At 38.3% G+C, this 15,343-nt stretch overlaps 1 protein-coding gene across 4 annotated transcripts in view; it reads left to right on the top strand.

Annotated features, from left to right (window-relative positions):
* The window catches only part of LOC121318569 (ras association domain-containing protein 3-like), an 83,433-nt gene that overhangs the window by 41,553 nt on the left and 26,537 nt on the right, over positions 1-15,343 (top strand). The window contains exon 1 of one of the 4 annotated variants that reach the window (XM_041255385.1): positions 10,657-10,802. The exons of 2 other annotated variants lie outside the window; for them this stretch is intronic. In XM_041255385.1, coding sequence (XP_041111319.1) covers positions 10,746-10,802 — 57 coding nt within the window. In that variant the 5' untranslated portion in view covers positions 10,657-10,745. Of the gene's footprint in view, positions 1-10,656; positions 10,803-11,631; positions 12,235-15,343 lie in introns of those variants that run through there. One more of the 4 variants, XM_041255384.1, reaches the window with a different exon arrangement.

Below are 15,343 nucleotides of genomic sequence, written 5' to 3'. Positions count from 1 at the left end.
ATATTCTTTTTTCTCTGCTGGTACGTTACTGTATAGCAGCCCTCTCCAGCGTTGGTCCGTACCTATATGACTTCCCCTGATTGCTTTCCTTCTATGTTGGCACTGTTTTAAGGGAACTGTCAGACAGCTAGGTATATATGTGCATACCAACATGGACTAAAATGTTGTACTTTGAAAGATGTATCAAATGCATCTGGACACTACACAAAGGTTAAGGGTTGCCTTAAGGGATAATGGCATTGCTGTGATGTGTTACGATGTGATAATGGAATTGGGAGGTCAATTATTTGATCATGGGAGTTCTATTTCTACAGAGGAACAGCAATGCCTTTATACCTATTCTACTATAACTTTTGAAAAGTTATTTATATATAAATGTTTCATCAAAGCAGTGGTTTTGCAACAGATGCCATTAATGAGTGCCATCTTTTCTGCTGTTCTTTATTTGCCATTCCAGTATTGGGTGATAACAGAACAGCTGGTCGCCATAGAAAACAATGGGAGGGCAGTACAATTCCTTTAATTTATTCACCGTCTCAATGGGAGAGGGAAACCTTGAAGCAACCAAACTCGTTTCACTCGTTACCTGAGCTGGATTTGAACCCCAGCCTCCGGAGGTGTGAAAACATAATGATTTAGTTAATTTGGCCACTGCAGTATCTAGCCACCACGCAATTCCATTTTAACATTCTGTCAGAACATCGAAATGCTAGTGGAACTCCAGAAAGAACCATTGAAGAACACAGACAGTCGGGTGTTCAGTCAGGAGTTTAACTAGGGGTCCACTGACCGGCACAATGAAGCCCTTATCAGAGGCTGGGATTGGAGTGACCTCGTGGAATGTTGCAGGGACAGTAACGTTTGCATTTTATTAGAGACGCAAAAGTCAACGTAGCCCCTAACCCTTAGAAACTACAGAAGAGACAAAAATAAATGCAGAGCTTCATAACAAAAACAAACTTCAGAAGCAGGCTTGTTTTCAGGAAAGGGTGTCAAAAAATTTAGAAAACCGTAAGATTTAGAAATCAGTTTATATACAGAGACACACCATTTCAATATTTAGTTTGTCTTTTGTATTATGTTTTGGCCAGACTAACGGTGAGTAATGTACTAATGTACTGTACTGTTTCAGAAATGTTTTTTGTTTTTTATTAAACATGAACATTTTATTGTTTGGATTCTAAAATTTCTTTAAAGCTGCTCCCAAGTAAATAAATAAATAAATAAATAAATAATAATTTGAGACCCATTCTTTTAAAAACTGTGTAGAGTCATGATGCTGGCATATCTTTGAAGAGTTTGAAGATATGCATGAATAGCTCATTCAAATGGCATTCCAAATACAGGTTGAAGGGGCATATGTAACCCAAACCACAAACACAAATGATGCTAACTTTCTTATTTTTGCATGAGGTGCACAGAACATGGTTTAAAATGTACTGCCAGGTTGGATCTGGTCATCCTAATGGTCAGTTTCCTCCTCATGATATTTGAGTTGCTCTCAATTCATTGTGTACCTTAAGGGGTTAAAATAATGCTTTTGACGTTTAAAATGAATTCCAGGAAAGCATAAATATGCAAATATGCTTGAATACATATTATATTTGAAAATAAATGTGTTACCTGATAAGCTTGCAATAAAAATATCAGCTATCAGTTGTTTCCTAAAAAATGTTACTGTTACAGGGATGGAAATAAGACTCCCATTGTATAGCGGTTTGATCCATTCCTGGTTTTACTCTGAGTTTAATAAGACACACGTGAGCTTGTTACCTATACACTGTGGCTAATCAAGCTTGTAGTAAAACTTGGAATGGATGAAACTGCTATGCAATAGGAGTCTTATTTCCATCACTGTAATATACAAACCATTTTTCTTCACTCCAAAATGTAAATTATTAATTTCAAAAGGAGAAAAACATCTGTAATAACCTGAAATAAACAGGTTAGCCCCTTAAGAGACACAAGGAATTGAATGGTTTCTTCTTAAAATACATTTGAAAGCGACTCAAGTATCACGAGGAGGAAACGGACGATTTGGACGACCAGATCAAACCTGTCAGTAAACCTTGTTTTAAACCCTGTTTTGTGCACCTCATTGCAAAAATAAAAAGTTAGCATCAGTTTTCTTTGCGGGCACATATGTCACTGGTACTTTAAAGGGTTAAAGCAGTTTGAGCAACTTCTTGAAAGGTTGATTTTGGAGTAAACAGGTCTGAAAATCAGTCCCCCTTTATTTTCATTTTTTTTTTTACTTTGCTTTGTTTCCTGTGCTATAACAGAACGTGTGTCCTGTATAACCGGGTATACTGCTGCAGAAGGTATATCACTAGCATGCATGCCTGACTTTCAGAGTGGCATGCAGTCAAGCAGGTTACAAGGGGGGCTATGCTTAGGTGTGCTTGTGTCTTTACAGCACATTACAGAGGAATGTAAACACAGTGGTGTATCAACAAAGCCTGTTTGCCATCACGTAGAGTGCGCAGACAGCTAGTGAAGATGTTAGTGAACACACTGTAATGAAATCTCCCCTAGGTGCAGATAGCAGGAGAGGGTCCAACACACTTGCGAGCGGGGTCCTTGAAGATAGCAGGCCAGCTAGGGGGGCAGAGAGGCCGGCTAGTGGATGAATAACATCAGCCGGAGACTGTCACTCTTAATTGAGTGTAGGGCGGAGCTGAAACACATAAACACTTAAAGTGGTGCTACCCAGAATCATGGCAATACCACTGAACTAGTTCTCAAGCTCCCAGTCCAGTCTCTAGAGCAGCAATTCAAGGGGCTTGGCAGGGTGGGCTACCCACCCTTCCCTCCCACCCCTCCCACCCTGCCCTGAAGGGACGCCCATTCAGTCCTCCTCCCACACAATTAGCTCCAGCTGTGAGAATCGAAGAATTCAGACAAAGTCCCATATATGCGTTTCCCAACCATTTTTTAGATATTTATTTCTATTCAAAACTGAAGTTCTTGACTGATACAATGTCCCAAGTTTCATTATATTTATCCCAAATTTTGTATCGACAATAAGGAGAATAACAGATTAATTCATTTTAAGATCTTGTTGTTGACCAGAAGACCCTTCATGGCCCTTCTTCTGAACACATTCCAGCCTGTTCTCTACACTCTGCTACTGCAGGGACGCGACGGCTTGGCTCAGATCTGTGGGAGGCAGGGAGGACATTCAGGCACACGCTCCCTGTTTATGGGATTCTCTGCAGAGACACATCAGGGACTCAGCACAGGTGCCAATTTTTTAATTAAGATTAAAAATCTATTTGTTTGACGAGGCATTTTAGTGTTTTTTTTTTAATTTATTTTTATTACATCCACTTCTTTGACTGTGTGCACAATAGTTTCTATTTTATAGTACATATATGTGTTTTTTTTGTTTTTTTTATGGCAGGGCATCTTATCAAACTCCATATAGTTCACACAAACCATTTAAAAATTTGTAGTGACCGAAGTGGATATGTACAGCGCATTGAGATGTTTCCCAATCCTGCGTAGTGTGAAAGTTGCCTGCACTTCCGCAAGGAACGTTAGGATTTTACTGATTGAGACACACAGTGAGCCAGCCTGCAGGAGGGATGTATAAGCATTTGCTCTAATCAACATTTGGGCCAACGATTCAATCCAGAGAAACTGAACCGATGAAAGGGTGGTCATGTGAACGTTGCTGCTTTGGGACATTGCGTAAGTGCACTGTGTATTTGCTTCTGTCACCCAGGTCAGCCCTGCTTCTTCAAAAAGCAATGTGAAATCATGTTGCTGACCCGTATGACACCGGGTCATGGCCCAGGTAGGGTTCAACCCGGGTAGAGCATGCCAGTGTGAAAATGGCTTAAGCAGTGTCTCGTAGCGGCTGGTGCAGCTACATCACCTCAGTGCAGCCGCCCAGTTTTGTTTGACAACAGACAGCTGCTGCCTGGCAACAACAATAAAACCCAACACTTGACGTAACTGCGCACCCTGATAAAAGTTTATCATTATGTGTTTATTATTATGCTTTACTATACCTCTCTGGGCTTTACAATGCCTACCTATGCTTTACCATGCTTTCACTATGCTTTGTTACACTGTGCTATGCTTTTGCTATGGCAAACCTTTGTAAGGGTTAGTTTATAAAGTTTTTTTTAGAACAGGGTGGGGAAAACTAGAGAATAATTATCCCTTGCAAAAAAAAAAGCCAGCATAACTGCATTTAAGTAAAATAGACAAGCAAAAAAAAAAAAAAAAAACTTCAGCACAAGAATAATACTGTATTTTAAAGCCTTGGGTTTGCATTCCCCTGAATATTGCATTTAATGGGAGTATATGAAGCACATCAAATCCAGTAACATGATGAAGATAAAGTTAACCCAGATTTGTCACTGAGAGCAGGGGAAGGGCAGAAATGGAAGCTGAGTACAGTTTCGAACAGAAGATAGGAAAGGGAGGAATCTAGAACTGGGAACATTAAAACAAAGCTTGATTCTGTCATATTGATTTAGACACTCTTAGTCAGGGTGAATATTGTGCTAGGAAGGGGCGAGGCTTATTCTTATGAGTTATGCATTATTTTGTATATTTATTGATTTGTTTATTGGAAGTTTAAGCAGCCTTAAACAGGTGTTACAATGCAATCGTGGGATTGTTTTGTTTTAATTCCAGGTGTCTGTGTGTTTCTGTGTCTGCATGTGTGTATGTTTGTGTGTGTTTCTGTGTGTGTGTGTGTGTGGTGTGTTTCTTGTCTGAGTGTGTGTCTGTCTGTGTTTCTGTGTCTGTGTGTTTTGGGGCAGATTTATAATGCTTGCTGGGTCAAAAAGGCTCCACAAGGAAGGAAAGTCTGACAAAGCCTACCTTATGAGGTAACAGGCCAAGTCATTGCAGTGTATAAACAGATATTAAACAGTCTTTTTATTGTTTTTTAGAACAAACTAAAAGTTGCCAAATATTTGGTTTGTTGTTGACTGTGCAGAGTTTTGTTTGACTGGAGTTAGGAATAGTAAATACAAATATAGTGAGAGTCAATGAAAAGTCATCATAAACGCTATACACAAACACTTGTGTGTGTGTGTGTGTGTGTGTGTGTGTGTGTGTGTGTGTGTGTGTGTGTGTGTGTGTGTGTGTGTGTGTGTGTGTGTGTGTGTGTGTCTGTGTGTCTGTGTCTGTGTGTCTGTGTGTCCAGTAGCATGTTTTAGGGAATTTAGTAAATGCAAGCTGAAGTGACAGTGTGCTTTCTGATGAGCTGTGGTTTAAGAGGACTATGACAGTACTGTTCATAAACAGACTAGCAGGAGTTATGGTTTAGTTGGAAACTGAACATTTGTTTTATTTTGTTTTTTTACTTTTATTTAACCAGGAAAACAGAATCATGAAGCACAGTTCAAAAACGTCTCTACAGTATTTAAATGACTGAAGACATGTTCACATTAAAAACGCTTCTGAGTTGGTTTGAGTCTCATGGCATTAGGAAGGTGATTCAATGGATATCTTCCAAACCACACTATGGGACAATCAGCTCAAAGCTAGTGGTTTGATTTATTCTATTAGGAATGAGCTTTCAATAAATGACATTTGTGTCTGTGTTATTACCCTATGCTCTGTTTCCTCACAAGTCTATTCAAGCCCAGTTTCTCCGGGAGACTTCAGACTATAGACCAAGGTAAAATGTACCTGCTTCCCTACAAGACTAGACCTGCCTGTACTGTAGATGTGACAAGTTCATGTTTATCAAAAGTATTCCGTATGATCACTCAATTCCTGCTGGGTATCAGTTTGTTTGCTCACATTCAAAGCTACAGTGCCGTCTTGCTGCGGTCAGTTGATGCAAACTTGACACAGATAGCATCAGTTTGTTTTAAATGTTAACGGCCAGTAGCTATTTTGAATCTAGTGAAAGTCACACAGCCCTTTCTGGTCCATTTACTCTGGTTTGCCATTTTTATTAATATACTTTGCCATACCTCGTTGTGTTTTACAATGCTTACCTATGCTTTACCATGCTCTCACTGAATTATTTAACTGCTTTTACTATAGGAGACTTTATAAGGGTTAGTTTACCATGGTTTGTTTTTTAATATGCTTTATCATACCTCTCTGAGCTTTAGAATCCCAGCCTATGCTTTACCATGCTTTCACTTTGCTTTATTGCACTCTGCAATGGTTTTACTATGTGTTTTTTTGGTTTCTTATTATTATTCCTCAAATTAAAGATGTAGGCATGTGTACTATAGCAATCTTGTTACAATGGTCTGATTTATGTGTGTGTAGTTTCTATGCCTGTGGATAGCAGAGTTTTTTCAGACTGATCTATTGTTGCAGAAGACAGATATAATCTTTTAGGTTGAAGATTACGCATGATCTCATCATCCATTATAAAAACCTGAACAGTCACATGATTATTGGCATTGTTTTTTTTAAAGCTGCAGACCTGATTAATTATTTAATACTAAACCGTAGTTCTCTTGGTGTCTTTGTACTATTTTATTTCATAGTCTTCTGTGCACCGACTCTGAAAGGAGGCAGACTTCGTTTACACATCAGTTTGTATAGATTCCTAAAAGGTAGTTGAAAAAGAAGGCTAACTGAAGGTTTATAATCTTACATCATAGTAACATTAGTAATACCCCACTCCCTCCCTCCCTCCTTAGAGATCTTTTACTTCTTGGTTTTATACTTTAATAGAATCACTGGTTAAGTGACTCACCCGCTAATTGTAATCAAAACTTGCATTGTCCTTTACTGTGCAATACAAACGCATTAATGAATCAACAGAATCCTCTTAATGTGATGAAAGTGTCCCTCTCCTAAAGTACTGTGTTAACACCCAAAAGATATGTCCTTCTATGATTCAAACGCAGATTTGCTACAGAATGAGATCAGCGCATTGAGTTCCAAGTGTATCAACTTTAGCAAAAGAACAAGCTGTCCACAATGAAGGAGTGTTTTCACTCGCTGATACAGAACGTCCACATTGCGCTTTGGTTTAATGATGACATCTTCCACTGGGTAAACCCCAGGTGCTACTGTGGAGAACAGAACGGACTGTTCTCAAATCTTTATCTGCTTTTACAAGGGGCGATGGTACTCGTACGCGGAATTACCTTGTAAGAAGCATTTATCAGCAGGTATTCAATAAATCCATTCATTGATGTGTTGGTTTCAACAACCTCGCATGTAAATAGTGTTTATGTTGGTGTTTTTTGTATAAATATATATATTGTGTACTAGTACCTGTCTTTCATTCGCTTCCATATTCTAGTTCATACAGTAAATGCTAATATTTATTCCATCAGCTTCATCCAGTAACGGTATATGTTTACTTTGAGTGCTTGTGTAGTTGTGGTTAAGGTGTAGGGCATGTGTGCTCGCAGAACCAGTTTTGAAGAAAAGGAAAATGACTTAATGTTTGTTTTTGTTCTGATTTAATAATTATTTGGATGTTTTTCTGTCTGTGTATAAAAGCTGGTGTGCGTCCCCGTATATGTTTGTACTTTGTTTAATGTGTTGTACTGTAGCTCCTCCTATAAATGGGTGCCTCCACTGTGCAATGTCTTGCTGCAAGTACATTTCATTCAGGATCCTTCAAGGTGTAACATTTCATTACTTCACTAGAAAGAACACACAGCTAAAACAGAGCGACATGCAGTTTTATGCAGCCTAGTAACAATTCACTCACTAAATCATCAGCTTAATGGTAAACACAATTATTCATACATTTAGAAACTAAATAAACCACAGGCCTTGGAGACAATGAGACATATGCTCTCTCTGAAAATGTGATGCCTTCTCAAAATAACCATAACTAAGGCAAGGGTATGCAAAACAAGTCGTAAACATTTGAGTTTACTATCCTTCAGACAAAAAACCTGCTATAGCACGTATGCCAACACGACTTCCTCCTCCGGTTATCATTACCATGCCTGATTAGTCCCTGGTGCTTATTCTATTATAGACTCTCCCCCTATATTAAAGTGGTTATTACAATATTATATTTAACAAAAGACTCATGCATATTTCATGCATAATAACTGGGGAATGCATATTCATCATCCGCAACTCCTAAATTAATAAAGGAGTTTATATATATGAAATATATATATATATATATATATATATATATATATATATATATATATATATATATTATCTATATATTATATATATATGCTCACTGTGTGGATGTTTCCTCAAATATTGCACTTATTTTAAAAGTGTCTCTTTTACACGCACCTATGTACAGTGGGAACAGTTTCCACAAAAACCCAACACCCACCTATTGTTCCTGAAGGACTCTGCTTGCCCTGGTCCCACTCTCTCACACTCCATTTAACTTAATCATTGGAGTAAAATGGGGTTTAACCTCAATTTTAAAAAAAAATACACTTGCTGGGTAGAACTTAAATGTACAGTATTAAATAGTTTAAAACAGTGCAGACAACAGCATCTTTAATAAATAGAACAGGATATGGATTGAAGAAACGGGAATGCAAGCCCTGCCAAAAAAAAAGCCAGAAAACAAAGCCAGAAACTCTGCTTTTTGACCCTTTCAGTTGATATATGGCACTAAAAGTGAACCGCTGAGGTCTGGTTGTCATTCTCCATTAATTGTTTCCTGCTATAACTTGTGTCAGTTTTAAAAGAACTGCTGTATCAAATTCGGATCGTAATTCCACGAGTGCTAAAATTGGCTCTCCTAACCTTTTTTAAAAAACATGTATGAATCCCATAATATATATTATATATATATATATATATTATATATATATATATATATATATATATATATATATATATAAAAGCTGCACCTCTCTGCTGCAAGTCACTTTCAGTTCTGATTGTTAGAGAGCTGATCGTAATGTATGATATGCAACGTAATTGCTTTGGCAATGCTGCTGATGTCTGTCATGCCAATAAAGCACCTTTGAATTGAATTGATCGTAGGCGCTAGGTTGGCAGTTGCTTTTGTATCCAAGACAGATTGCTTCAATTGGGACTCTGTCAGTCCTGTTTAAGATTTACAGGCTGGCAGGACTCAATCTCTCCAATTTACGCTGATGGTGGAAGTTGCCCAATGAGCGAAGCAATGCAAAGAGGCAGGTTTTAAACACGCTAGGAAACAAATCTGTAGGCTGTGGATATATTCTACTGTCTGGGAAATATTGGAGGTTGGTGAATTCATTTAATAGCAATTATACAAACATGTGATACATACAGGTGATCTTTGACTGCTGAGCAATGCCCAGTTGCAGATTGGATAGCAAACTGCAGGTGGAACTGGCTGCAGCCCCAGTTTGATACTGGGAACAAGATGAGATTGAGTTCAACTCATGACGCAGAAGGAAATGTTGCATTACACAACCTGTAAATATTAGTTTTACTTCTTGGTCCCTAGATTGTGCTAAATGTAAGCTGCACAGTTTAGTATACTGCAGTTTTTGTATATGCAGATAATTGTACATGGAAGTGTTACTATTGAAAGTACCACATATAATGCTACTGGAGCTGAAATATTGATAATGATGTACAGCCCTATCCTGACCCCCTCTACCCCCAGGGTATACCCTTACCAAAACCAGTGGCGTGTTTCACAGCACTGTACATTCCATCCAGGAGTTAGAAAGGATGGGCTGAAAAAAACCATATTGTTTTCCCCCTTAATTAAGGCAGTTCAAAGCAGTTTGGAACCCGGGAGGGGCGCATTTCTAAAGGGGTAATTCTGGTTACAGTTCCTAGGGCACTTTTATGAGGTGCAAATGCAAAGTTTTCCTAACAGTTCTATAAAACGACTGTAAAAAAAAAACAAAAAAAAAAACACCTGTAACAGTAAAAAACAGACAAGAGACTTAGTTGTTGGAAGGAGCATGCATTGTTCTCAGCAGTTTATTGCTAGTTTTTATACAGTTAAAGTTATTATTAGCCCTACCTGGGGATATAGTAAAGATGAGCATCAGTATGTATAATCTCACTCAAACCTACATGTCTCCAGAAAACCGCTTGTCCGATTGTGATGAAACTTACGAAGAACCTTCTTTGCACAAGTTATTGAATGTATCATAATATTGGGGTACTTTCTTCAGTTTTAAGTTGTATGTCACGATAATGTCTTCGATAACCTGCAGCAGCAAGTTTATGAGCGTCTAAAACAGAAAATAAACCAATGAAATTAAGTCAGTTTATTCCAAACAGTATTCAAATCCTAAAAACCTTTCAATCGCCGGACATTCAATCAAAAACTTCTGCTCTGCAGACTATTAACACTGCTTCTTATTACTGTAATACATGAATTGTAAAAACATGTGTGGTTTTATGTTTGCTTTTAATTTTCTGCTCACTGTTAGACAGTAAAATGTAAAATTCTCGATTATCACTTCATGATTCGTGGTGATATGCTACCCAGAATACTCCAAAAAGCATGGCGTCTTTTGTTTTGTTTTTGCCAGTGAAATGCTTTCTAGCTACAAGCCTTCATTTAGTTGATTACTTGAGGGACACAGTGTTCCTTTTCTGGGTGTTTCAGTTGGTACTTGAGGTATTGGCATTCCCTTGACATGAAAGGCGGATTACAGAGTCCTGCAGTGAAACACCACTTTGAAATTCTGGTTAAGACTTTGTCATACAGGGTTCGGCACACCCTATTTGAAGCAGACTGAAAACTAGATTTTAATTTGTTTTGTATTCATTTCATCTTCGGTTAACGCAGCTTAAGTTTTTGCTGTCTCAGCTGAACAATCTGTTACTTATAGAAAAGTGTTATAAAAAGTATGCAGGACAAAAAGAAATTCCGCAAACTTGCTTTTATCTGCTGCTTATTCATCGAGGTAAGAACTATTTTACATTTTCTGCAGTTTAACACTTCATAACTAAATTTGGTGAATAGGGTTAGAAACAGGGTTGTTAAAGTAACTACTTACAGTAAAGAAAGACTTGTAATCAGATTACATTTTTGAGTAACTTATTGCCATGAGATATTACTTCTAAGAAAATATAGGGCCAGAAGTAGTGGAGAGTGCTTTTCCTTACTTCAGTTGGTAATCACCCAGCAAAACTCATTGTATAACAGTTTTATGGCTTTCACATAGTTATGTGTTATTATCTTTGTTATTCAAATAATTGGTATTATGTAATAGATTCGTTTTTGGAACCAGTAACCAGTGTTTTATACAGTGTTTCACTTTTGTAATATTAACATCCCTACTTGCCAATGTATCAAATTTCTCTTTATTAAAGAAAGGCAATGCAAATACTACAGTAAATAGTTTGTGATATATATATATATATATATATATATATATATATATATATATATATATATATATATATATATATATATAATAAACATTTTATTTATTTATTTATTTGTTTTACATAGAAAGATAACTTTGGTGTTTGGGGGCTTTTTTAAAATGATCCAATTAAAATCTAGCAAGCTGGTTTGTCATTTGCCTGAAGCGATGTGCATCGCCTCACTCTTTTTGAAGATTAATATGTACGTACAAGACTAAATATTTGCAGTGATTACGTCTGTCAGCAGTACGCAGACTCGTGCGCTTGTTAGCAATCCCTTATCATCTTCTGCTGTGATACCTGATTACTGTACGGCCGCTGTGTTGTGTTCTGACACCTTTTTTCAGGAAGTAACTTTATCTTGTCTGAGCAGCTGCTAAGAGCAGATTGGATGAGCGGAGAGATGGTGACTTCATCTGTATTAGTGTGGGTGTGCTCTCGCCAGTGTAAATCAAACATATTTGTAGTGCTTTGCTGAACTAGTTTGCAGTTTCTGAAACAGCACCACCTACCTACACGGCTCAAGCGGAAATGGTTAAATTTAATAGTAATAGATTGGTGAATCTACTTTTTAACTGAGAACAGTTTGGCTGTGTTTTATAAGGGGGTACTTTAATGTTAAGTTAACTTTACTTTGAACTAAAAAGGGACGAAGCACGACATCATAGAAGCCGGTTACTTTATATACGGACTGTTTTGAACTCGGGACTAGGGGTATACGGGAAGCAGGTTACCCCGGGTCGCCTGATCGCTGCACGTTTTTGAAGACTTTAGTTTTAATTAATTTTGAGTGGATTTAGGAGAGTTTATTCAGAGGGGAGGCCTTATTATTTTCTATCTCCGATGACGTGGACTAGCACGATGAGCAGCGGCTACAGTAGTTTAGAAGATGACTCTGAAGAGTTCTTTTTCACTGCCAGGACGTCCTTTTTCAAGAAACCACTTTCCAAACCGAACTTTTGCAGAGTAAGTATAGGCTCACCGGGTCTAACCATTTTCCTGCTGTGTTGATTGAGATTAGTGTGGCTAAGCAAGCGAGGCGTGTATCTGCACTGTTGCTTATCAGTTTAGCAATAGTAGCCTTTATTGTTAGTGTTATTAGTAGTATTGTTACTATTTTTATAAATATTAAGCACGTTTTGATATTCTCTTTAAAATACAGATGCCATTCGGTGCTGTTCGTGCTGTAAACGGCGTCAATAATTAACTAGCTAGCAACAATATACTGAAATACTAATACTCAAGTTTGTCTGAATAAAATAAAATTATAGTTATTTAGTATTTATTTATTTATTTTTTGCAAAAATTTTAAAGTTGTCTGTTAATTAAGTCTGTGCTTGGATACACATTAAGACAACATATTGCCTGGGTTATTTTTTGTATCTGGTAATTAGCATGTTGATATAAAAACGTTAATGTTAGCAAAAATGGGCGGCATTACCCTCATAAACAGTAGCGTTATGCAGGTAAAATCGACAGGAGCGTTACTGGTTTACCAGGAGGGTGGTGTTTACAACCAGGTGAATTGATCACCGCAGTACTGTATATTGAAAGCAGCACCCGTATGTTGTCTGTTTCTTTCCAGATGGTGGGGAGTGACGGTTGGTACATAGTTTGCAGCAGATTAGCCATGCTTTTCTTCTTTTGATTTGTTGCCAGTTTTAACTTTATTTGGTGATCAAGTAAACTGCATTGCTGTCCCACCAATTGGGCTTTTGCACGAGGGGTCATGCTTGTGTAGAAAATTATAAACGTACACTAATGTAGTTATGAGGCAAAGCCAGATTAAGTAGACACAGCTGGCATTTGTGAGGGAATAGGGGGGCCGCAAACTTCCCCCAGTTCAGTCCATCCTGTCTTGCAATGATGGAAACAAGACTATTATTGCATAGCAGTAACACCCATTCCAGGTTTTACTACAAGCTTGAATAGTCCCAGTGTATAGATAACAAGCTCAGGCTTTTCTTTATTACTTATAGTAAAACCAGGCATGGATCGAACTGCTATGCATTGGGAGTCTTATTTTCACCCCTGTCTAGCCAGCCGTAGCAGCCTGGTGATCTTGTTTACGGTATTTTGCACAAGGAAACTGGAATAGTTTTCTACTTTTAATATAACGGTAAAAGTGAGGCTTTAGTAATAAGGTAATCAGAGTTCCACCTCAGACTATTTTTAACATACTGACAATCTGTACTGTGTATTTGAAGCAGATAATATCATTTCTATTGAACATGAATGCTGAGGTGGCGATCTGTTTTCTGGGTCAGCAGCCAATTCCTAATTGGATTATTGGTGCTAAAAATTGAAGAGGGGGGTGGGCTCATCAGACATACATTGTCTCAGCATATATGAGATTGTACTAAGTGCAGTTTCCTCAAGGCTCGACCTGTGCATCCCTTGACTCTCAGTTGATGTAGGATAATGGGAATTTCTCTGGTTTTATTTTCTGTCAGTAGGCTTGCAGTGCACTGTGGCTGGTTGGTTCAAAAGGCACCATGCAGATAAGGACCTTTTGTGAGGAGCCAAAGCAGGAACTGATTGCAGTGCAGGTGTTTCTGATTAATGTTGGGTGGGTTGTACTGACATATTTTAACCCCTCTGCGCCCTATTTAAAGGAAACAGTAGCTGGTATGAAAAAATAACATTGAAAGTGTATACTGTGTTTCCAGGATGGCAATAAGACTCCTATTTCGTAGCAGTTTAACTCAATTCCTGGTTTTATGCATTTAATAAGGCACACCTGTGCTTGTTCCTTATATGCTGTGGTGAATCAAGCTAGAGTAAAACCTAGAATGGTTGAAACTGCTGTGCGACAGGAGTCCCTGTACTGTATTTGGCATTAATAGGTTCAACTAACCAGGTTTAGAAAATAGTTTAAAAACCAATATAAAAAGACATATTAGTGTAGCTGTATTAATACGTTGAACATGCCACACATTCTGTAGAAAACAGCACCCTTTTGTGCATTCAGATATTTAGCATTTACTTTGAAGGGCTGAAGGTTCTTTGGCTGACAGTATTTGCATGTGAACCCTCTTCACTGAACCAGCCTGCCTCTGTGTGCAATAGCTCATGGGGATGCAGACATTCCAAACACGCCATGGAAACTGTTGGTCAATTGTTAAAAGCTAATGTTCTGTGGTTTTTATACACCCCTCAAAAAGTGTATTACAACGATGGTGAAAAAATGTATTATTATAACGACAGTACAGTAAACCTGTAGGTCAGTACTGTAAAGTCTTTCTTCGTTTCAAAAACAATTGTGTGACTTAAAATGCACAGCAGGGATGGAAATAAGACTCCTGTTGCATAGCAATTTCACCCATTGCAGGTTTTACTACGAGCTTGATCAACCACAGTGTATAGATGACAAACCTGAGCTTGTTTTTATCAGACTCCCAGTAAAACCAGCAATGGATCAAACTGCTGTGCAATGGAGGTCTTATTTTCATCCCTGTACAGTTAAGTGTAATTTGTAAGCATGGTTTTCCTAACTTATTCTGTTTAATTCAGACATACATTGGCATTGGACTTTTACTAAAAACTTTTACTACTACAGGACGCACAACATAATAGACCAAATGGATTCAATAACTTTTGTGCATTTAGAAAAGAATTCACACACTACAAGCTTATTCAACCCTTCCATACAGTTTGTATTGATAGACTCAGAGTGGCCTGTACTGTAACATTGTTTTGTTGTGTTTTTTTATAATCATAAAAGCACTGCCCAGGCATGGAGTATTTCACACTATATTATTATTTTTTTGGTCTCGGTTCCCATGGGAAAAGCCTTGTTTTTATTCTTAGCTACAGCGCAAGCCACAGCCATCAACAAGGCAAGTGCCAAGCCCTCCTGCCCAGTGCATACACAGTGCAGCCCCCCTGCCCAGTGCATACACAGTGCAGCCCCCCTGCCCAGTGCATACACAGTGCAGCCCCCCTGCCCAGTGCATACACAGTGCAGCCCCCCTGCCCAGTGCATACACAGTGCAGCCCCCCTGCCCAGTGCATACACAGTGCAGCCCCCCTGCCCAGTGCATACACAGTGCAGCCCCCCTGCCTAGTACATACA

Source organism: Polyodon spathula, chromosome 7 (genome assembly GCF_017654505.1).
Source record: "Polyodon spathula isolate WHYD16114869_AA chromosome 7, ASM1765450v1, whole genome shotgun sequence".
NCBI lineage: Eukaryota > Metazoa > Chordata > Actinopteri > Acipenseriformes > Polyodontidae > Polyodon > Polyodon spathula.
This window is presented reverse-complemented; position numbering and strand designations above follow the sequence as displayed.